Source organism: Leptonotus elevatus, chromosome 2 (genome assembly GCF_054856555.1).
Source record: "Leptonotus elevatus isolate MCC_2025b chromosome 2, RoL_Lele_1.0, whole genome shotgun sequence".
NCBI lineage: Eukaryota > Metazoa > Chordata > Actinopteri > Syngnathiformes > Syngnathidae > Leptonotus > Leptonotus elevatus.
The window spans coordinates 41,829,602-41,854,255 of NC_141240.1; the positions used below are offsets into that span (position 1 = coordinate 41,829,602).

The 24,654-nt window shown below is 44.8% G+C and overlaps 1 protein-coding gene across 6 annotated transcripts in view; it reads right to left on the bottom strand.

Moving 5' to 3' along the window:
• The window catches only part of atp7b (ATPase copper transporting beta), a 39,384-nt gene that overhangs the window by 12,868 nt on the left and 1,862 nt on the right, over positions 1 to 24,654 (bottom strand). For 2 of the 6 annotated variants that reach the window (XM_086068314.1, XM_086068310.1), the window contains exons 2-19: positions 18,695 to 19,118; positions 17,121 to 17,336; positions 14,947 to 15,110; positions 14,215 to 14,376; positions 14,077 to 14,150; positions 12,952 to 13,135; positions 10,175 to 10,408; positions 9,924 to 10,015; positions 9,718 to 9,845; positions 9,386 to 9,540; positions 8,979 to 9,113; positions 8,568 to 8,762; positions 8,310 to 8,492; positions 5,184 to 5,370; positions 4,932 to 5,072; positions 4,729 to 4,871; positions 4,470 to 4,673; positions 4,287 to 4,404 (exon numbers count right to left, since the gene is read on the bottom strand). In XM_086068314.1, the coding sequence (XP_085924440.1) occupies positions 4,287 to 4,404; positions 4,470 to 4,673; positions 4,729 to 4,871; positions 4,932 to 5,072; positions 5,184 to 5,370; positions 8,310 to 8,492; positions 8,568 to 8,762; positions 8,979 to 9,113; positions 9,386 to 9,540; positions 9,718 to 9,845; positions 9,924 to 10,015; positions 10,175 to 10,408; positions 12,952 to 13,135; positions 14,077 to 14,150; positions 14,215 to 14,376; positions 14,947 to 15,110; positions 17,121 to 17,336; positions 18,695 to 19,118 (3,139 nt within the window). Of the gene's footprint in view, positions 1 to 1,047; positions 1,636 to 2,468; positions 2,651 to 4,286; positions 4,405 to 4,469; positions 4,674 to 4,728; positions 4,872 to 4,931; positions 5,073 to 5,183; positions 5,371 to 8,309; positions 8,493 to 8,567; positions 8,763 to 8,978; positions 9,114 to 9,385; positions 9,541 to 9,717; positions 9,846 to 9,923; positions 10,016 to 10,174; positions 10,409 to 12,951; positions 13,136 to 14,076; positions 14,151 to 14,214; positions 14,377 to 14,946; positions 15,111 to 17,120; positions 17,337 to 18,694; positions 19,119 to 24,654 lie in introns of those variants that run through there. The other 4 variants (XM_086068309.1, XM_086068311.1, XM_086068312.1 and 1 more) reach the window with 4 other exon arrangements.

Sequence of the window (24,654 nt, forward strand, 5' to 3'; positions counted from 1 at the left end):
ACATGTCTATATATATATATATATATAAAATGACCGGTATTCGATTTCAGCCTGACTCATCAATGGCTTAAATGTCTTTGGCTTTGATATTCTTATGCTTAAAAGATCAAAATGAAAGGCACAGCAAGCGCGTGTTTGGCCTGTGAGAAAACAAAATCAATGAAAACATGATTGCAACATCTCAGTGTGGATTCCAGGACCTTGTTGATGGGAGGCGGAAGATCTTTCATGGTCACCATGCAGACTCCGCGTTTGCTATTCTGAGATTGGATTAATTGCTAAAAGCTGTTGCAGAGATTTGGATCGTCTAACTTGATTTCTAATTATGCAGAGCCAAGAAAATGAACGCTCTCCAGGCCGGTACTGCAAGCCTGCCTCGGTTTAAGATGCATTTAGACTCAAACGTTGTAATTACATGAATGAAATGATTTGCATTTTTCAAACAGATCTAAATGGACACAACTCGAATTAGTCTTGAAACAGACCTCGTCATCAAAATTGAGATCAAAATGATGTCGAGCAACGGATCAGCCTGCTTCAATTTTAGACCTGCTTCCACCTGGTCTAAAGTTTAGTCGACTCTTACCAACCAATTTGCCAGGTGCACCTGAGGCGTCCATCCATCCATCCATCCATCCATCCATCCATCCATCCATCCATCCATCCATTTTCTGTACCGCTTGTCCTCACAAGGGTCGCGGGGGTTGCTGGAGCCTATCCCAGCTGGCTTCGGGCAGTAGGCGGGGTACACCCTGTACTGGTTGCCAGCCAATCGCAGGGCAATTGAGGCACCTGAGGCGTATTAAAGAAAATGTCAGCGGTCGGCCGGAATGGCCAGCGCGGCGCATCGCGGTCTGCCAATTTCCCAACGATGCTAAACGAGGCTCACGCCAGCACGAACAGCACATGCATGTATCACTAGTTCTCACCGCCATGAGCCGGCCTCCGCAACATTCATTTTATTGATATGCTCTTCCACTGATGATATTCAGTAACTGCGTCTTAACGGCACCGTTTATCCACATGCACACTCAGGACAATTTCAAATTAAGAGAGGATGTTGTTTAATCAGTCAGCCTTAATTGTTCCCAATCATGTATGACGGAGACTTCCGGTAAATATTCAACGAGTATCGAATAAAAGGAAAAAGTCCCAACCAGAAGTTGTTAGATGATGTTTTTACTTTTGTACACCACAAAGGAATCGTCAATTGCCCGAATATGTTTGATTCCATTTCAATTGAGGCACTCGTACAAATTGTAAGCAGGTTCATAAAATCGTTATTTCTCCCACTTATGTGAATCAAGTGAACATGTAAAAAATGTGGACATTTGGACGAGCATCCTTTTAAGACGTGTCAGACACGTTTGCATGCGTCACTGTTCTTCCATTCCGCACGTGGCTGCACCACATCACACAACATTACTTTGGAAACATTCATAGACATAAAGATATTAATATTATAAGACAAGAGCGCCATTTGTGTTATACTGTTCCCAGGGTCCAGTGGAAGGAGCTGGACTGCGGGGCCGGGGGCCTTCGAGTCTTGGGTTCGTGCTGATCTGTGAGGACTGGAGGCTCCGCGTCAGGCCTCTTGCTCGTACCTCATACTGCTCCGCTGATGTTTTTTTGTATCTGCAGGAAAAGGTCCCGCTCATCTTAACGGATGCTTTTAGTCGAGCATAAAAACATGCAGTTCTTAAATGTGCAAGTCAACCTTGAACATGTCTTGACAATAATATGTTCTATGTGACCTCACGAGTCTAAACATGACATTCTGATGAATATTACATTTGTGCAATATGAGTTATGAAGCAAAATCCAGCCGTGTTTATTCATCTCAGGGGGCGGCCATTTTGCCACTTGCTGTTGACTGAAGACGACGTCAATGTTACTCAGGGCTCAGGACCAATCACAGCTCACCTGTTTTCTGAAGCTGAGACGTGATTGGGTGTTACCTGCGCAACTGTGATGTCATCTTCAGTCGACAGCAAGTGGCAAAATGGCAGCCCCCTAAAATGGGGGGGCTGGATTTTGCTGCTTAACGCAATATTAATCCGATTACCATATTAAAGTTCTGCTGAGGCCAAGTTGTTCACAAATGTGTTAAATAAACAAAGTAACTGTCGGAGCAGAATTTCTTCTGAACCCAAACGGAACAAGATCTTATGAACAACAAACTGCAAGTTCATCTCATAGAAGTAAGAGAGAGATATTGGCAATAATGTTGCATGTTCTATGTCAACGAAAGCCTGATTTTAGGAATACGATTGAGTTCCATTTGGTCAGGTATGGTACGCAAAATCCAAATTTGGGGACTTTTTGAGGGCATTTTGCACATTTTCCCAATGTTTTCTAATGACACAAGATGAAACGTTGAAAAGTTGGATGTTATGAACACAAAATGGTGCTGACACAAGCTGACACATGCACACGCAAAGACAATGTAAAAGTGGAGCAGGACTCACAATCTGAGCAGCAAAGATGACAACACCACAGAAAGGGACGAGGCGGCCATTGCGGCCGAGCCCATCCAGGGTTGGAGCACCAGGCCGGCGGGCATCAACATGCCTGCAGTGGGCACATCGCGGGGCTGAATACGCGCAGCTTCCAGTCCAACGGTACCCTTGACTTAGCAGTTTGATTCATGCTGCAAACATACTCTTCACTGAAATCACTTGCGTCTCAAAAGGACTTTTTTTAAATAGGAAAAATAATAAAAATATAATATTTGTCTTTAATAATAATAATGCATTCGATTTATATTGCGCTTTTTTGGACACTCAAAGACACTTAAGTAGCCACAGCTGCCCTCGGGCAGGCTGACGCAAGCGTGGCTGCCAGTGTGCGCCCGCGGCCCCTCCCACCACCACCAAACATTCACACTTTCCTTACGCCAGTGCGAGTAACACTGGAGGCAATGGCCGTCAAGTGCCGCAACGACACACGACTCGGGGAGAGCGTGGATCCAACAGCCAACCTTGCGGTTACTGAACGACCGTCTGCACCCTGAGCCACGGCCGCCACAAATGTTTGGCAGAGGCCATTCTAGGATGAGAGGTTTAGCGGTGCTATAAAGAAGTTTGGAGGTGCTCGGATGGTACAAAGAGGGGCGTTTGAGATTGTGATAGGTCGCTTGTCGTGGTTTTTGGGCAACTTCGAGCTCCAAAAATTGCATGGCAGGTCAGCGAGGGGGGGGTGGGGGCAAGAGGTGGATCAAGCAATTTTTAATCAAATGCTGAAGCATCTCCAAAAATGGGCTAAATAAGCATCTGGTGTTTGGTGTTTTTTGGCAGAACAAATTCAATTAGGAACGATCACAAAAAGAAGATTTTTGGGAGAATAGTATGTCTGGAATTAGCTCAAGAAAACCTTTCCTAATGCTAAATGCAAGGGTCCGACGACCACCGGTGGGTGAATGAGAAAACCAGGGGAACCTTCCCTCCCTCCCCTTTATGAATGAATGAATACATCTATGAATTGAATGAATGAATCTTGGTCATTGCACATGCACAGCGCAGCACAATTGACTGAACAGACGCAACCCGTCCAAAAAACATGAAAAACTGTCATGGTTCGCGTGGGCTGGAGGGAGGCAGGAGAACCAAGGCCAGGTTGAACAGAGTACTGAACACAAAACGTGCTACTGGGTAAAACTCTAAATACAAAAAAAAAAAAAAAAGGTCTGAAAACACCAAAACTCAAAGTAACAATAAAACACAAGAGTGGTGACAGTGACAATCCAACGAAGACTGAAAGAAACCAGGAAACTAAATACAAGCCAACTGACAAGACAACGAGAGACACCTGGACAAAACCCACAACAAAAAACAAAAAACCTAGGCAGGATCTCCACAAATCATAACCACAAGACGGTACTTCATTTTATATTGCGCTTTTCCACCTTACAATTGAGGACTGTCGGTACTCAATTTTCAGTGTCCATTTTAGATAAGAAGGAAAGAATATGAGGAGGAAAATCTAGGGGAGCTTAAGGTGAGCCGAGAAAAAACCTTACACATACAAACATTACAATAGATCTCAAGACTTGGACATGGAATATATTTTTGGGAGGGGGGTGAGACAGAACCAGTCTGAACTAGCGGCTCAGCAGCACAGGTGATGTCACAGAGGATCATTGTTGGACTGTGATGTTTTTTTGTTTTTCAATCAAAAACTAGTTGAAAGTCATTTGCTGGAGTAAACAGGAACAGCAAATTAGGATTTAAGGTGCAAGTCAAGGTACCACTGAAGAGCGATTTGCGTCATAACATACAATTGCTCACCTGCAGCAATGGGTATTCCGACAAGGTTGTAGATAACGGCAAAGAAAAAGTTGATCCGTATCCTCTGCACGGTCCTCTTGGACAACTTGATACTGGCCACCACATCCAGAAGGTCATTCTGCAGAACAAACCAGATGGTGACATCGTGGCATCGCATCGTTCGACGCGTCGGCCGCCACCCACTCTGATGAGAACGATATCCGCTGCTTCAATGGCCACGTCCGTGCCCGTGCCGATCGCGATGCCGACATCGGCACGTGCGAGGGCGGGCGAATCGTTGACGCCGTCCCCCACCATGGCAACGCGCAAGCCTTGTTTCTGGAGCTCCTGCACTTTGGCCACCTTGTGCGAGGGCAGCACCTCCGCAAACACCTTCCCGATCCCGACCTGCGGCGGACAAACATGAAAGGACGTACGGGTTCGATGCTCAGCGCTTCCTCACCTGCGCAGCTACGGCCTGAGCTGTGCGTCTGTTGTCCCCGGTGATCATGACCACTTGGATGCCCATGCGTTTCAGTGTGTGCACCGCCAATGCGGATTCTGCTTTAACTGTGTCTGCGATGGCGATCATGGCGCACAGCAGTCCTGCATGCGGAACCTTATTGTAAGAGCGCAGCCAGATATCGTACGACGGCAATTGCTTACCGTCGATTGCCACCAGAACAGACGTCTGTCCCTTCGCCTCATGGCTCAACATGGCAGCGTCCACGTCTGCTCCGACATGGTGACCATTCCTCCTCATCCACTCTCTGTTCCCGATCAGGACGGAGTAACACAAAATCCCGCCTGGATCCCAGGTAAGAAAACGTATTTTTTATTGAAAGCAAGCAAGCAAGCAAGCATGACAAATCAGCTGTTGCAAGGTCTCCGACCCGTTGGGCCTGAAAGAAAACACACCTGCATTTGATATTTCTGCCGCCTCAACCTGTAGACTTCTGTCATCTGTGCACGACCCCGGCAACAGAAATCTCTCTTCACTTTGCTGTGGCAGCAGGTGGTCCACATTGGAAACCCGGCAACTAATCCCGCAGCCGGGCACTGCTTGGAAGTCTTGGCAGTAACCCAGCAAATCGGCACCCAGCTCCTGCATTCAACAACGGCCATCAGCTCCTTAAAAGGAACCTTAAAAGGAACCCTGATGGTTTGCTTGTTACGAGCACAACTACGAGATTCATTTTTCATTTTTCACAGTTCACAACCTGGTTTTGACCTGTTCCAACTTCTGCCCTCTGGGAGGCGCGACAGGTGCATAAAGTCAAAAACTAACAGACTAAAAAACGGCTTTTTTTTCCCCCTAACGCTCCGAACTGCCATAAACACTGACGACATGCAATCTGTGCAAGACACCATTCATCATGCAAATGTGCAATGTGTGTGTGTGCAATACAAATAACATGTCATTGACTATTATTCCTACTTCTGTGTACAATGTTTATGCTGTAGATATCTAGATATTTTATTATATGCTATTTTATTATTCTATTTTATTTTTTAACTGACAAGGGAAAACGTCCACAATTTTGTTGTGCCTATTCTATCCTAAAAATCCTTTCCGGTTGAATACATTTTGTAGAAACTTTATTTGGACGTACGCTGCCGTTGTTATTCACGTCGCAACGCATTCAGGGTTCACGAAAGGTTTGTGTAGCTTTTGCGTGGTGCTAACCGGCATAAATGGAGTCATCCGGGAGCGCGTAATTCACTAAGAACGTGCAGATTAGGGAATTCAGCACCAACTGCACTGCTCACCAGATCGCGCTCCGGTGCACCGGTGTTTTTTGCACGTGCGCAAATGAGGTCATTTGCATACATTTGGCGGAGAAATTGCCCACCTCTATGCAAATGACACTCATTGATTAACAGTGTCTAATTCACCAACGCCAGCACTAAAGCCACCCTGCGCTTGAGTGGCGCAAACAACGTGACACATGCATACTGTATGGCCACGTCAACTTCAAAATATATATTTTTTAAATGATCGCACCAATAATTAGTATTTTAAGGACATTCGATAAATGGCGCTAAATCAGGGGTGTCAAACATCAGGCCCGCAAAGGGGTTTAATCCGGCCCGCCAGATGATCTTGTAAAGTTTAAAAAATGCGTAACGTCAACCCAATTAAACAGACGGCCAAAATCAAAACATATAAATATGTAATTTCACAATCAAACCTCAGATGAGCAATGCAACTTGGAACTGCTCCATGGAACTGACCGGGATGTCGTTATTTTACGCACAAGCTAAAGTTACAACAACCCAACAACATAGACCTATATCAATCAAACATGTGAAATAAGGCCCACATGCTCGTGGTAACACAAACACGTACGACATGGATTAACGTCCGATAAGCGATAACACAATGCATTCTGGGAACAATATTAGCTTATTTCCACTGGAGCCCAGCACCGCACTGCTCGGCTTGCGGGCGGGTCAGCTCGGCCCAACCCAAGCACGCAGTGCGTTTCCACCCCCAATGTGCATCTGGGACGCTGGGCGGAAGTAGCGCATAACCGGCTGCGACTCAATAGGAGAGCGCGGGAAACAACACATAACCAAAACACGGAAGTCATGGAGGACGACGCTGCCCGGTATCGGTTGCTCGTTCAGTTTTTTTGGTGGCGCTTCTTCAAGACTCGCAACGCACAGAGGATCACCGCCGCGAAGAAAAGGACGACGTTTTATCGTCGGAAAGCCCTCGAGGCTATACGCGCTGATAGCAGAGGGAGCTAAGAAGAATACGAGCACTTGTCGAAAAGGACACGGCCGGGAAGTTGTTTTTCCCCTCGCCGATGTCCATTACGGCCGTGAGCAGCTCGGCGCGGTCCGCTTCCGACACGGTCAGCTGTAATGGAAACGCTCGCCAACACCGCACGGTGTGGCGCTGGCCTCCGGTGGAAATACGCTATAAATATGTAAAGCGGTAGATATGACATGCCCGCAACTCATACGGGCGAAGTGTTGCATTTACAATTGTGTTATTTTCCGGAAGCCTATATTTACAGTTGAACCCGGCTATTTAGCGCTGACCTGCAAATAGCGAAAATCGATGTATGACTGACGTGGTTGTTTTTAATGCCACATTATCGCGCGCCATCGCACAAAATACGACGGGAAGTTGTCGGCCATGGAACGAGCGGACCGCAGCTGTGCGCTGCCGGTGAGTTTTGTCCATAAAATGGACTTGTCCGGAGCATTCAGTCAAGATGGAGCGGAGCAGAGTCGCAACGCACACGCATGCGGTGTAATCCCGCTTTAAGACCGCTTTGCGCTAATTTCATCTTTCTGCTGTTACTAAACTGCCGCGCTCTTGCCGCAAATCCATCGCCATGTGTGGTAAATCAGGCGCAAATTTGCTCCCAACTGCCAAACTTTGTGGCCATGTTTGCGCTGGTATATCATCGGAGCAATATCCTTAGTGAATCGGAAGTTAACAGGAAGCGGGTGCAGATGTGGAGAAATGTTTGGTACGGTTCGGGGACGCGGCGCATTCTTAGTGGATTTGGCCCTCAGTGCGTACTGACGTACAAAGCCGGCTGGAGGTAAGCCTCGAATGTGTTCCGAAAGAAACAACATGCGATGGGGCGACTCTTCCCCCCAACCACGCTGTGCTCTCGCCATTCACCAGACGCATTCGAGAGCTTTGATCGTCCCTTTAGGAACGCTACGGAGGCTTACCTTGCTTTCTTTATTTTACCCGTTTTGCATTGTTTGGCAGAGAGTCAGCCGCCATTCTACGTCTCGACGTTCTGAATGCGTAAACAACAATGGCGGCGTACGTGCAAATAACATTTCTACAAAACGTATTAAACTGGAAATGATTTTTGAAAAACGACTCTCATGGATATGTTAGAAACAAGCAAATAAATCATATGGAGCAATCACTTGTCATTACAGTCAGGGTTCTTTTTAAGACTCCACTCGTGTAGAACCATCTTCCTTACTCCGATTCAAGAGTAAACCTAAAAGTTGAACTGTGAATTGGGACGGCATTGATAAAACGGACTCAAAGTCGGAACTCACCTCTTTGCAATGCTTGGCAACGGCAATGCCCAACGGGTGCTCACTGCTGGCCTCTGCGGTTCCCACGATGGCCAAGATCTTTCTCAGGGGCATGCGGGCCGTCTCCCACAGCACCAACACACGCGTCACCCGCGGCACGCCGTTAGTGATGGTGCCGGTCTTATCGAACATCACCACATTGATCTGAAGACGGAGCGAGTGACAGTCATCCTCTTGCGACACACCGACTGAGCGCAGTGAAGGACGGATGCGCTTTGCCTTGTGCGCCATCTCCAGCGGCTCGCCCCCTTTGATGAGGATCCCGCTCTGCGCTCCCACCCCGGTGCCCACCATGACTGCCGTCGGGGTGGCCAGGCCCAGGGAACAGGGGCATGCAATAGACAGAACGGTGATGGATGCTTGGAAGGCAAAGCGAATGACGACTTCTGCCTTGGAAATGTTGCGGTTATAACCCTGTCAAGAACATAGCATGGAGCTGCTTTTTGCTTGGATGTGGGGGGGGGGGGGGGGTACTCAAACTCAGTATCAAAGTCAAAGTACAGAAACGTGTGTAAGAAAAAGAAGAAACAAACAGTAAAAGTACTGATTTGACTTATGCCAAAGTAAAACAGTAGAGTCTGAATTGTGGAAAGGAAAGTTACGTTTTTTCCCGTCAATGATTCCACCTACCGGGAAGTTTTCTCTTACGACATCAAAATTGACAAAGCCGACCGCAAGCCACGCCACCAGAGTTAGCAGAGAGACCATGATGATAAAAGGAACAAAATAGCCACTGAGTCGGTCGGCGAACTGCTGGATGGGAGCCTGCGTGCGGGAATCAAAGACGATGAATGAGCGCCGCGAAACAACATCCACATCTGGAGTGAGATGCGAAGGCGGCTTCAGGATGAGGCAGTAATGGAAGTTGCATTTCAGTTGTTCCTTTTTATGCATTCGGTCTTACGACACCTTGAGTGTTAATAAGTCTGTATTTACAGTATCAGTGCACAATTTCAGAGATTGCCAGTGAACGGCAGGCCAAAAATTGTCATCCCGCGTTTGGAGTCTGAAGCACTCACGAATGGACGTTGCCTAACCTTGGATGTTTGGGCTTCTTCCACCAGTTGGACAATTTGTGACAGCGTGGTGTCTGCGCCGACGTGGGTGGCCTCCACGAGAAGAGCGCCGTGCGCATTGATGGAGCCGGCAATCACCGGGCTGCCCGCCTTCTTGCTGACCGGCATGGGCTCACCTGATGGAGGTGTGAATGAAATCCTTTTTATTTTAAATTATTTTTATGGAGACAGAGATGATCATTGGATGGAGATTCGCACCTTTCTTTATTGACAAACATGCTCACCACTATTTCAACGATTATGTAAATAAATGAAACATTGTATGTATTCCTTTCTATGAAATAATGAATGACCTGTGATCAAAGACTCGTCCGCCATTGAGCTCCCTTCAATGACCTTCCCATCGACGGGGAACTTCCCTCCCGGAGCCACCTTGACCACGTCGCCCCGTTGAACCAGCTCCACCAACACCTGCTCCTCGCTGACGGACGCAGGGCGAGGTCAAAGCATGGATTCCAGTTCAATCTCATTTTAGGAGTTGCATACTTTGAAGTCACACCTGATGATGGAGTGGTCGGGTCCCATGGCGACCACGGTGGCGTCGGTCGCTTGCAACGACATTAATTTGGCCAAGGCTGCTGAGGTTTTGCTCTAATTGCGAGGAAAGGGTGGCGGAGATTGTTTTACGACATAACTAATGGAAAACTGAATTTCATGAATTTCTCATAATAAACTTGACACGGCTGAAAGAACTCAAAGGGTTCTTCCTTGCGTTATCGGAGAGTCCATACAGGAATGTCCATTCCCTACCTTGGCGAGATGCTCCAGCCATCGCCCGAGTGCAATGAACACAAAGAGCATGGGCGGTGTGTCAAAAAATGTGACCGGGCTCTGAGCGGCTCGCTCCGCCATGGCCACGATGAGCACCACGCACGAGTAGCCGTAAGCAACGGAGGTGGCCAGCACAATAAGGACGTCCATGTTGGCTGCGCCGTGTTGCAAAGAGCGATACGCCTGCTTGTAGAAGTAGCGGCCTCCGAACACCTGCAGCGCCAAACCAGAACACACACCATCATGTCAAAGGCTTCAAGATGTCCACCAGTATTTCCCAAACATAAGACTAGCAATGATGTCTTCTGCTCATGTCATTTGTCGGACTATTCAGTCGCTCGTGCCTCAGTCCAAGATAGCCTCGACTCCGAGACCTCGGTTGTGACCTCGACCTTGAGCTTGCCTTCCTGTATTGTTCCTTGTAAGTTCTTGAAGATTTTTGTCGTACTTTGCCTTGTCGCCTTTTTGGACTGGCTCAAGTGTCTTACGGTTCTGCGTGCATTTTTTGTTATTGAATTTTCCCTTGCCATTGCAAGCTATTTTTGTTGGACTGGATTAGTTTTTGTTGTAAATAAATCTTTTTGTAAATTCACTTATTTGTCCGTGTTTTGGGATCCGCTGAAACCTTACAGAATAGTCCGACCACGGATCCCTCGGCCATTCAATTGCGCCAGACCCGAGCCAGCCAGGGAGAACTCTTGGTGCGCCGCGGGCAATCCTTGACTGAGCTCGGTGGGGCTATTTCAATGTTAATGAATCGCTTTGAGACGTTCGCAGCCCACGTCGGTGCGCGTGTGGAAACCAGAGCGCCGACCCCGGCATCGCGTGCGCTTGACCCTGATGCGACAGCGCACAGTTTTCGGGAGCCTAATCCGGCTCGATACGGCGGTAAACTCGTCGGCCAATTCATTTATCAGTGCTCGCTAAATTTTTATCAGCAACCCGTGACACATTCTAGCAATGTGTCACGGGTTGCCGACATGATGACTTTGCTGTCAGGTAAGGCAGCAACTTGGGCGATGGCTGTGAGCAATACTTGGCCAGGATTGCACTCATCACTCCCTGAATTCATCGTGGAACTCAAGCGGGTATTTGACCACCCCGTTAAGGGCAAGGAAGCCGGAAGTCGGCTCCTGGACTTTTGCCAAGGACAGTTGCCTCAATTCAGTTTCGCATATTGGCAACAGAAAGCAGGTTTGACGGGGCTGCATTGCGCAGCATTTTCCGTCCAGGTCTCAACTCCAGTGTTATGGATGAACTTGCGGTTTGAGACGAAACCACGGGACTGGAGGACCTCATCGCACTCGCCATACGCTTACGTATGCGTGAACGGCAGCGGGCAGGCCAGGAAGGACCGCGTGGAGCGTCCTGGAGGCCGTCCACGCTACAGACGAACCCACGTATCTCGGCCACCGGCGTCGTCTACGGACCGGTGCCTGCTTCTACGTCATCGTGTGTCGTCCTGCCCGGTACGGCCTTCCCGCCGCGCTGGAGGGACTCCTGCCGTCAGAGGACAGCAGCCGGCGGAAGATTCGTCCACTTTCACTGTCGACGATTCTTCGCGTGAGTCCGCCGATGCCAATACTGAACTTGCTGATTATCCCACGGATAAGAGCATTAAAAAACTTGAATTTAAGGGTGAAATGCGGGCTTTTGATTCTCCTGCCAAAGCGAACGTACTTGTCGATTCCGGTGCTGACGATTGTTTTATCGATCCTGGCCTGGTCGCATTTTTGAAGTGTCCTACTTTTCGTTTGCGTAAGCCACGTCGGGTGTTGGACTTGGACGGACATTTCCTGGCGGCTGCTAATCGGATTACCAGTCTCTTGAAGTCAAATGATGCGATAATCATGATGACACAAGATGGTTTCTTTTTATGCCATCTCGCACTGCTCCTGTTGTCCTCGGTCTTCCGTGGCTTAAGATGCATAACCAAGACATAAATTGGGATACTGCAGTTACTGAGAATTGGAGCGCATTTTGTCATTCTCATTGTTTAAGAGCCACGGAATGTCACAATTTGTCTCTGACTAAGGAGAGCCCGGAGGTTATTATCGGCGAATATCACGACCTTGAGAAGGTATTTAGTAAGGATAAGGCACAGTCCTTGCCCCGGTGCGTCTGTCTGTCTGTCTGCCTCGACTCCTAGACCTCGCTTGCCATCTCGACATTGATCTTGCCGTCCCGTATTATTATTAATAATAATAATAATGCATCAGATTTATATAGTGCCGTTCTAGACACTCAAAGACGCTTTACAGTAGAATGGGTCCATTATTCATGCACTCACACATTCACTCACACTGTGGTGGCGGTAAGCTACTTAAGTAGCCACAGCTGCCCTGGGGCAGGTTGACGGAAGCGTGCCAGCGTGCCACCACCACCAAACATTCCATACACCAGTGTAAGGAGCACTGGTATTGTTCCTTGTCAGTTCTTGAAGATGTTTTGCTGTACTTTGTTGCCTTTTTGGACTGGCTCAAGTGTGTTTACGGTTCCGCGTATTTGTTGCGTGCGTTTTTTGCTGTTAAATTTTGTTTTGCCATTGCAAGCTCTTTTTGTTGGACTTTTGCCTATGTGCTTAGTTTTTGTTGTAAATAATTAATTTTGTAAATTCACTTATTTGTCCGTGTTTTGGGATCCACTGAAACCTTACACTGAGCATTTAATTCAGTAATTCTGGTACACACCACTAGAGGGAGCTTTCATACCACTCGCTGACAATCGCTAAATTGTGTAAATAGACATTATTGTACCTGGACAGGTGTACACAGCAGGAAGAAGGTGAGATTTAGGATTGAGAGGCCAGGCAGCAGGTTTTGCTCCTCCGGCATGGCGCCTCCATGCTGCTGGTGCTGACCGTCCATCACCATCATGTAGATCATGAGGCCCATGACAGGCAGGCCGAAAACCAGGCTGAGCAGGAAGGAGGTCTTCCATCTGTGCTCATCAAAAGCAAATATGCACACACACACATTACTTTTGCATTTCAAATGACCGCATAAATGGGATGCCAAGTCAAAAATATAGCATATAATATTCTTATCAACATGTTCTAGCAGTCTCAACGAATCGACACGGTATTCTGATCAATATTGCGTTTGTGGACTATGAATTCAATCGCAAAAACCACCTGATTTTATCCATACAAGGGGGTGGCCATTTTCAACATGACATGACATTTTCATCAGTGCCACTGGGGGGGCCACGTAGGACCCCCACATTTTCCAAAACAGATGTATGACAAAAAATATATATAATTATTGAGTTATTATGTTTGTCCTTCATATCATTCCAAATCCGGAAATAAAAAATATTTGGCCTACTCATGTTGTCCCATATGGAAGAAAAACCCAATCTAAGCGCAACTACATGTCTGCCATCAAGTGGTGAACGGTGACACTACAACTTAAAACAAAAGTTTATCCTGCATATTTTCACTTCAGCACCTGTGGATATTTTCCCATTTTGGATTTTTGCCTTTTTTTGTTTCCACCCATTAATAAAAAAAATTAAAAAATAAAGGGAAATGTGGCTAAAATACTTTTTGGGGACTTTGTTAAAAATATATATATTTGGCTTTCTTTTTTTATTTTTCATTTATTTTTATTTCCCCTTTTAATGAATCAAGGACCACTCAAAGTGTACACTGATGTTATTTTCATTCGACAGCAAGTAGTAAAATGGCCACCCTGTAAGACGGATACAATTAGTTGGATTTTGCTGCTTAATTCATATTTCATAAACACAAGCTTAATCACAATGCCGTGCTTAGACTAGTGGGGGGGGGGGGGGTGCATAGAAGAACATATGACTGTGAAGACATTTTGGACTTGGCTTCTTGTTTTCAATTTGCTCTGACAAGGTCATGAGGTACTTGCTGTCGAATGTCTTCCGTGTGGTCAAGGTTGCTTTTGTAGCCTGCTTTCTTCAGAGTGGCCTCGAACCCAAGGTTCTAGAAGAAACAACTTTAAGACACAGGCAAGAAAATGTCAGAGAGCGAATTGCACGCCTTCCACCTGAATGATGTTAATGATATCTCGAGCTCCCAGCACATCTGGATTAAACTGGATGTTTGCCGTTTTCGTTGCCAAGGCAACCGAGGCGTCCACGATCCCTCGGGTCGCGCTGAGTTTGGACTCAATATGGTGGGTGCAGGACGCACACGTCATTCCCGTTATCTGAAAGTCAAGTGAAGGAAAAACACCGTTTTTCGACATTTAACATTGTTTTTCGACACCATGGACTCAAGGTCACCCCGTCAGTCACGCAGACATTAAGGTCCAAGGTCACTTAGATTTATTGCTATATTGCTATTAGAATATATATATATGTCTTTTTTTAAACTGATGTAAATAAATAAATAAATGAATATTTCTATAGAATTTCTAAGAATATCATTTAAAAAAATACCCCAAAAATGTAGGATTTTTTTTTTACAATTATTTTTATTGGAATACAACTGTTTGAATTTGTTGTTTAAAAAAAAATAATTTAAAACTTGTTTTTCCCCGTTTTTGTTTTTGTTTTCTGAACACGTTAAACATTTCCTCAACTTTGCATTCGGTAAGTTTTCTAAACTGTTTGTAAACTTCTGATTCTAACTGCAGATGTGAATCAAAAATGTTGTTTAAATTATGAATGCAGTTTTCTACATATTGCATACATCAATGTTAATCATAACATTTGGAGATACTGTACCGTGCTGATCCAAATGAGAGCTTCTTGCACTTTGTTTGAAATGAACTCACAGTGAGATCCAGTTTCCCTCGCGTGACCGCGTTGTCCTGGATGGTCTTGGCGCCAAAACCCAAGTCCTCGATGAGCTGAACCACAGCAGGCGAATTGATCACATCGGGGTCATATTTCACCTCGGCTTTTCCAGCCATCAGTGACACCAAAACAGAGATGACCCCTGGAGGTCAAAGGTCACAGTTACTATCTGTGCTGGTCAAATGATTAAAAGCTATTTGAATAACTGTTGATCGATATTCCGATGCATCATCCTGGAATCATAATTAATCCTCTACTTTCAAGTGTGTGACGATTCTCCGCAGCATCCGCATAACTGTGTTAAGTTTCCGGTATGACCGAAGAGGAGATCCCAGAATCACAGAACATGCGAATGGTTTATTCACCAAATCACGTCAATACCAAAAAAGCTGTGGTCGAAAGCCAGGACAAAAAGGTTAACAAAAAAGTGCTTGAAAATGAAAGTAGGGAAATGAACACCAACACAAAATGACCCGAAGGCTACAAACCGCAAACACCAGAAATCAACACAAGTACTATATTGCAATGAAAACGCACCCCTCAAAGGTGGGAACAAAATAAAACATAGCAAAACTTACGTGAAGCCAAAACGAGAGCTTTAGAATCTAACGAGTAGCGAGGACAGAAAAACAGAGGATAACACTTGGCTGTGAGCAAACGGAGTAACAATCCGACACTGGAAGCCTCTTAGAGAAACAGGCGCGGCGAGAGCCCAGCAACGTGACAACGTGTAGGACGAATTGCATCATTTGTAATCATTTATTCGAACAATTTGACTACCGTCTCCTTCTTTGCGCTCGATTTTTGCTTGATGACTCCACATCTGCACAGCTGCCATTAATAGCACAGCAGGTTGAGGGTTCTCTCGCATATCTTACATCGCGGAAAGACTTCCGTGTCACGTCCTAAATGTTGGTTGTGTTTTCATGCCGCTTGTTCTGCAATACTTGCGAGGCTCATACTCACAAAGACCGATTCTTTGAGGGTTTCTACATACTTGGCCGAAATAGACGATTGCCGTCTCTTTGGTGGAAGAAAAATGTCCGAAATTAAAACACATGTCCAAAATGGGAATCCCTTGACCAAATCCAAAACAAACAGCTCTGAAATCACACAAGCACACCAAACAAGAGGTTCCATTCCCACTTTGCCTCTCTGTGAAGTCGATTGTAGCATATATGTGAAAGCAGTGGCGTAAATATCAAGAGTGAAGAGAGAGAAGCGCAGCGACCGTGAAAGGCAGTGTTGGATTCTCGAACGTAGCTTCAGGTCGGCAGGAATGACGACCCCGGTTGTAGATGAGGTCACACACGGAATTGCGTGACTACGTACATATTAAGACATTACTTCTCCTCCTGCCTTACCTTAGTAGTAGTATTACTACACCGCCCCCCCCCCCCCCCCCCCCCATAGTTATTTAGCTGTTCAGAATAACTAACAACTGTTAAACACACAAAATTCTTTTAACGCACTTGTGATCTACAAATTCAAACGATCAGGCGCCTTCCTTTCGCGAGCAGGTTAACCACGTTCGGGAGCAGCATCAGTCTTTTCACCTTTTGGACTCGGTTCAGGCAGTGGTAAACTCTCTTCTACCGGTTTCTCAGAACTGGGAACAACAGTAGGACTGACTGACTTTGCCGCTGGTGACGATTCATTGTTGGGTTCAGATTCAGACATTTTTCAACATTTTGGCCACAGTCAATTCAGGAATGGTTGGAGACGCTCTTTTAAAAACCAGAATATAATGTATTGGAACATGGGGGGGGGGGGGTTCGGTCGGGTTGCCTTGGCGCTGATTGCAAATGATTCCCTCCTAACCCAAACTCCCTTTAAAACAAATAGCAGTTGAAATTGCAACAAAAGAAAAAAGAAAAAAGAAAAAAAAAAGTCCACAAAAACAAGCTGGTTGATTTAATGGCCAGAATGCATTTTAAGTGTGGGCAGCATTTTTTTTTTTTTTCAGCGTTTCGTTATCGTAGCAGGCGGGTCAAACCAACCCACTTTACTCCATTTGGACATATAGAAATTGGATACAAATAAAAACCTGTCATAACACTCGTTGCTAATAAATCTTGTGATGTGTTTTGATGAGTTGTTAAGCCTAAAAGTTTTCCTTTTTTTCCTTCTTGTCAGCCACCACGCAACTCACCCGGGTGCTTGGAGAGGTTCTTCTCGATGTTGGCCACACACGAGGCGCACGTCATTCCCTTCACACCGATGAAGCACTTTTCCTCTTTGGTGGCCATCCGCTGCTTTGCGTACTCGGAAGGACATCCGGTGCCGTCGCTAACTTCCTTTTTCCAAGAGCGGCCCGGCAGCGCAGACGGTTCACAGCTCATGGCCGCCTCTTGGGTCTGGGCTGCTTCTGGTAAGCAGAAAGAAAGGCTTAACAAATGTCTGTATTTTCACATTTAAAAGTTCAACATCAGTCGTGTCTTTTATCTTACTTATGAAAGCCAAATTCAACTTGAGAAAGCACTCAAAGTCTTCGTTCAAAGCTGCGCGAGACGTTCATTTGACTTGTTGGCAGCTACCGCTGACGTGAATGGTCGAAGAAAAGACCCTCAAGGAGGACTTCATGTTGCGCTGGAGACGGTTGGTTGGGTGGGAACCAAAGCGAGGCTAACGTCACGTTGACTGCCTTTGACAATCTTTACATTTCTGCCTTGCCGTGGCCTTTTAAAGTACAATAGCACACGAGCTACGTTTTTACAACCACATCCTGTTTGATTCTCGGGGGCTGCACTACTTTAGTTTCAAGGCCGCGTAGTGCTGCTAACATATGCAAGAGTACGATTTTTGGGCTCCGCCTGATTGTTCAACTCATTGTAGTTCACTTACAGTCTAATTTGATGTCACATGGGGAGGACCAGGAAAACCATAGCATAATTAATGTCAATAAAAATAACATGACGTTAATTTCCAGGGCTGGGTATCGATTCAAATGTCTTCAATCAATCAATTCGATTTAGATTCACAAGAGTTCAGTTCGATTCAATTTAGATTTTTTTTCAATTCGCTTTGATTCACTTCAGTTCAATCCGATATTGATTAATTATGGAACATCAAGTCTTCTTAAATATCAAAGACGTGATAAAAATGTGTTCACAAACATTCAATTCCAAATGAAATTTTGCAGAAGTAGTAACTGCTTAAATTTATTAATAAATCACTTAAGTGGTACACAAACATTAACAAGCTTGGATGAGGTAAAAATGTTGACATAATTCTTATTCAATAATTGCAAATAGAAATGAAAAATATTTAGAATTGTCATAAAGTGTAATAAGTCAGGTCTTTCATAAATGTAAGAAAATAATTTTTAATTCATGTTAACAGTAAATTTCAAGAAAACAGTAAGATAAAAAAATCAGGCCTTAAAATGATATGTTCTTGTTAATGTATGTGAAAAACAGATATTAAAAGAATCGATTTATGGTTTTATTATCATGCTTGAAAAGGAAAATCGATTCAATATCGATTCTTTGATTTTTTAAACCCAGCCCTATTCATTTCCCTTACAAGTACATTGGGAGAAATCCTCATATCATAATCCTCATTAAAAAAAATAAAAATAAAATGAACCTCTGAATCTTAGAAGAAACGTGCAGTTTGCTTAAGTTTATCAAGTGCAGGATCCGGGCAGTTTTTTTTTGTACTTTCTTTTTTTGTGTGTTTTGTTTGACATCACTCGGTTAAAGGCTAACGTTTGTTCCGACCTACCTGCAAGCGATGCGTCAAAGCCCATGTCCTCGATAGCGAGCCCAAGCTGCTCCGGCCCCGTGAGGCCCGGGTCAAAGGTCATTGTCGCATTTTGATCTTGGAACGACACTCGTACGGAGTGGACGCCCGTCATTTGAGAGATCCTGCCATCAATGGCCTGCGCGCACGAGTTGCAGCTCATCCCGCCAATCCAAACAGTCAGCGAGTCGGCGCGAGAGCCCATCCGGCGCAGCTCCTGAGCCATCTCCGCGGCTGTGGTCCGAGCGCTGGAGTCTTCCACCGCGGAGATCCTGCTCTCCGCGACGCCGTGGATCGGGTGCCCCGGGGCCAGGCCCACGAGTTGAAAGCTTTCGCTGGAGGTTCGGACCGGAGGGCGGAGGTCACTTTGGCTGCCGTACTCGTAGGCCAAGTTGTCAATAGCTTGCTGCAAAGAGGACAGACGTGTATCGTTCAGTCAATTCGTCTGGACCGTGCCGGGGGATCGGGGGACCGGGGGGTTCAAACGTAACCCACCACTGAGGGTCGGTTTCACTTTGTGTTTTTAAAACGAAGCATGAATCAACGGTGACTCGAATCGAGATCCCAATTGGCAATTCCATTCGTTGAATCCACATTTTCAGATTTGTTTGAAAACGATTCACAGCATATTGTCCTGGGTACGAGTGTGGCAGGAATGTTCTAATGGCAACGTGTGACATACAGTACTATCATGTATCAGCATGGTGTCACGCGCGCTCTTTGGCACATGACGTCTTTGCGCACGTATCGACAATTCTGAGCTCGCGTCACAAGTCGACTCGTCGGCGGTCAACTCGGTAAATGGAAGCTCTTTGAAAAGCATTGGACTTTGGATGGTTGTCCTCTGATTTGTTATCATTATTTTGATTTCAGAATGTGATGAAATGTCATTTGACTACTAGAACAATCGACTGGTCTGTATGCTGGTCACAGGCAAAAGCAATAGATTACGCTTTTTGTTTTTGCCGTTTCAACGAAGCATTTGCATTCGAGAAATATCCGAAATGTCCGCGTGTTGGCAATTGTCAATGGGAATGTTTAGCCGGCTAATGAGCATCACAGCATCCGTATTTAGACCTACACGTACGCGTCCCGTACGGAGTTGTCGAGGGACGCACTTTGTCCCGTCTCACCGTGAGAGTCAAAAATAGTTTGTAAAATGTCTGGTATTAATGAATAACAGCTTAACCTTTACGTGAGAACTTACGGTAAAGTTCCAAGGCGAGAATGCGCTCATCTTATTGGTCGACGTGATGTTGCTTGCGGAAGTACATTGCCGACAATCCGACCGGCGGCGCAGCAGCAGTACTCCTCCGAATAAAGGCGGAAACAATTGTCAAAATACCGACAGGACTGAGATGCAAAACACGGGTGGAGGAAAGTGTGAGGAAATATCGATCAAGCGCACTGTAACGTCTGCTGGCGCACTTTTACCAAATGTTGGACTGACTGGCCTCAAGTCTTGCTTCCAGTGGTGCAGCCGTGCAGGACGCACGCGGAATGCCGTACAACGCGCAACGCGCAACGCGCAACCAAACGAAGGGGAGCCCCAGAAACAATTGTTGTCCACCGGGCGAGGCCAGCGATAAATATGGGATGTAATCAAGGTTCATATGGGAAAGTGCAACGGATGTTGTACGGAAAACACGGCAGAGTGACACGTACGTGAAATAGATCAGACATCAAAAGTAACCGTTGATGAATAACGCACACCGCCTTCCATTTAGCACAAGTTCAAACAGATTTGTATCATTTTTCCTGTACATGCAGTTGATACACGACACTAACTATAAATATTACAGTAAGAATAGTTTCAGTAAGATTTATTTTCGTAAATTAATGTTTGTAAAATGTAAGAACATTTCTGGATAACAACTTTTACACGTGTTCATATCATTCAAAAATATGGGAAAAATGGTTTCATCTACAAAAAAAAAGGCTTTATAAAAATCACACCAGCAAAATTGAAGCAATCAGGTTGGCCATCCTTATTTATTTTTCAGGGAGTTGGCAACCGTAATCCCAGCAAACTGTTAAGCAATCTGTCAATAAAGCCAATCTTGGCAGTGCGGCTTTTGTCGTCAGGTTTGCTGTTGGCCTTTGATGGCGTCCGAGCACGAAAAAGCAGTTTACAAACTTGGACGCTGATCGGTTAGCATAGCGCAAGCTAACTGGACCGAAAGCCGTGGCGGGTGGACGATCCAAAAGTGGAAAAACAAACAAACAAGCACTGGATTCTGCCATTAGCCAGTTTACGGCGATCCTGAAAGTGAAAAAAAGTCATTTTAAACTAAAAAGGAAAAACAAAAACTTTCCAAAGCTCGACGCGGCTGCATTCGCGCGTCGGCACATACTTGGAAGTTGCTACACGCCAATTTGTTGTGTTTTTCTTCTAAAAAAAAAAAGAGAACATGAGGCTTGATCAAGCGCTTTGGACTACATATGGTGTCGCTATATAAGTGCACTCCATTTACAATTATGATCAAATTGAATTTGGCATTTTTTGCACATTGACGTACGTTTTATGGCAGAAGTACAATTAGCAATCCATTCAAATTGTTTTGCGATTCGATGGTCAAGTGGTACGAGTATTGGGTACGAGTCCTTAACCTTGCTCTGCAAGATGAATTCTGGCGGGCATTGGCGAGTTCCCGAACTCCCGAGCTTGAAGCGAGCCCGTTGATTTCCACCGAGTGGTTGGGACCAATTACAGAGCCACATTGTGTTGGGGGCGGGACATGCAGCTGTGACCAAACCAAGAAGCGCCGACGCCGGGGGAAACAGACAAACCTAACCTGGACGAAGGGACGCTGCAATTCATTCTGTTGAAGAGGCATTTTTTGCTGGCAAAGATGTCGGGACGTCAATCTGGCGTTCGGCGGGTTAACGAGTCCAGACACTCCTTAAAGCAATTCAATGTAATGGAGGTCAACATACGAGTTGTGTCAATAAAGTTCCAGGTTTCATAAAAAGAAAAAATTACAACGCAGGCTACAAACTCGGAGCTTTCATCTTTAAAGTGGGCCAAACGATCAACTCGCATTTGTACTAAGAGCGTGAAAAGAGGCGTCATGATATTCCGTGCGTGAAAAGAGGCGTCGTGCTGTCATGACTTTTGCTCGTGTGCTTCGTTTTTGTTGTGAATCAGTTTTTTTGTAAATTCACTTATTTGTCCGTGTTTTGGGATCCACTGAAAACCAATATTTACTTGTACTCAAGTGATATTATTTTACAGTAACGATACAATGACTTAACTACAGTTTTGGGCTACTTTAGCCACATTTGCTGTACAATAATTGCTACTTTTATGTAACGATGTCACTGTTTGGATTATAATTAGTACTTTAATATTCAGTAAAGACATCACTTTCAGTATAATCAGTATTTTGTCAGCCATTGGCACCTCAAAGGGCCTCAAAGTCATCTCCATGGCCAGGCAGTGTGGACAAACAAAAATGCTCATATCGCATATTGAGTTTTCCGGACTCCAGCTGGGGTCTTTTTGCATACAAGTAGATGTATGCAAGATAATGCCTTTACTCACCAACGCTTCAAACGACATGTACATTAGGCAAAAGTGATTTGAATGCTGGCACAATGACACCGTCTGAACCCATCAATGGCTTAAGGTTCAAATACTGCAGGCGCCCGAGTCTTCTCTTTGCTTTGCAGTGCATTACAGTCGAAGGTCCAAAGTGCGCTGGAGTCAGCAAAACAAATTCAGATCCAGCAACGTGCATCCGCAAGGGTCGTGTAACGGTTGAAGTGCGCATGCGAGCAATCGGTGCACATTCGTTCTGTGGTCTGAGGAGACAAAGCCGGACTTGTTTGGCGCCACCTTTGACAGAAAGCAGACACTGCTCATCGCTTAGCCAATAGAGATGCAGGCTGACTGCACGGCGGCATCAAGATGTGCGCATGTTTTTCAGCTACAGAGACAGAGTTTATAATACAACAATTGAGATACAACAACTTTGAATATAATAACAAATCAGGTACATTTCTTGCAAACCAACTTCAAAGCAATTGGGAAAAATCGCTAATAACGGCTATTAAAGGGACAACTGGTGAATGTACACAATCACCAGAAGAAATTAATCACATTTTTTATAACTAGTATCACAACCTATACTCAGAAACTAATAAGCCTAACCCAGAGCATATTGAGGCATTCCTCAGTAGCTTAAATATACCTCAGGTAACTACTGAATATAAAGATATGTTAGATGCGCCACTTACTATAAACGAGTTGTACAGTGCTCTAGATAGTATGCCAAATGGCAAAGCACCCGGCCCGGATGGTTATCCGGCTATATTTTTTAAGCACTTCTGGTTAATGCTTGCTCCACTTTTCTTAAGAGTAGTAACATAAATTAAAACTAATGGTCACATACGCCCACACATGAATACAGCAGCAATTCAACTTTTATTAAAGCCAGAAAAAGACCCCACCCTTCCATCAAGTTACCGTCCGATTTCACTAATTAACACTGATATTAAAATGATCACTAAGGCTTTCGCATCTAGACTAGAAACAGTAATCCCGACAATCATTCATAGCAACCAAACAGGCTTTATTAATGATCGTCACTCTACTAATAATATTAGGAGGCTCTTTAACCTTATTAGCATGTCACAGCGGCACGATAAAAAGGCAGTTATTATATCATTGGATGCAGAAAAAGCTTTCGACGAAGTTAACTGGTCCTTCCTCTTTGCTGTTTTAAATAAATTTGGCTTTGGGAAGTCATTTATTCACTGGGTGTCAGTATTATATGATTCTCCTAAAGCTACTGTTACTACTAATGGGATTATATCTAAGAGTTTTACTCTACAGAGGCACAAGACAGGGATGCCCACTGTCGCCTTTATTATTTGCAATATTTATTGAACCGCTTGCATTAGCTATACGCCAGCAAAGAAGGATTCAAGGAATTCACTCTGGGGTAACAGAACATAAAATGAATCTATATGCCGATGATATTTTACTTTATTTAGAAAAGCCTGCTATTTCGTTAGGGGAAGTATTTAACTTAATAACTAAATTCTCACAGTTATCAGATTATTCTATTAACTGGACAAAATCAATACTTCTACCTATTACAGAAAACTCATGGAACCCTGCAAGCCAGGACCCACACTACTCATTTCCGATTAAATTTAAGTAATTTAAAATACTTAGGCATAAAAATCTACCTAAATTAACTGATTTAATTCATTTAAACTTTACTCCACTTCTGGATAGCATTTATAGTGACTTGGAGCGCTGGAATAATCTTCCTATTTCTCTAATAGGACGAATAGCCACTATTAAAATGAAAGTTTTACCCAAAATAAAAATAAAATTCTCAATGATTCCATTTAAACCTACGGCTAACTGGTTCCAGTTGTTGGACTCGGCCGTTACAAAATTTTACTGGAATAAAAAAAATGAGTCTACCTACTCTTCAGAAAAGTTCATCCAAATTATATGCAACCAGCTACAATATATTATTTTATGGGCACAACCCAATAGAGATACTAACTGTTGGCTGGAACTAGAACAGAAGGATTGTAATAACCTCAGACTTCTAGATTGATTCTTTATTACAACATCGATTAAGCGACATCATTGTTTTAAAAACCCAATGATTTCCGCCACCCTGACTGCCTGGTGGAAGGCTCGAGAAATGACAAAAGCCCAAGTGTAGCCCAGCGGGCTTTCTCCTCTATGGCATAACCCCGACTTTCAACTTAGCAACCAATCGTTATATTTAGGTGTGTGGGAGCAGAAAGGAATGACACATCTCCACCATCTCTTCTCAGATAATATGTTTATATCATATGCAAACTTGCTCCAAAAATACAAAATAAAAAATGCAATTTTTTTACATTATCTGCAAGTTAAAAGTATGATAAAGAAACAGATTCCAACACTTCGGGGTACGCGCCAACCGCCTGTT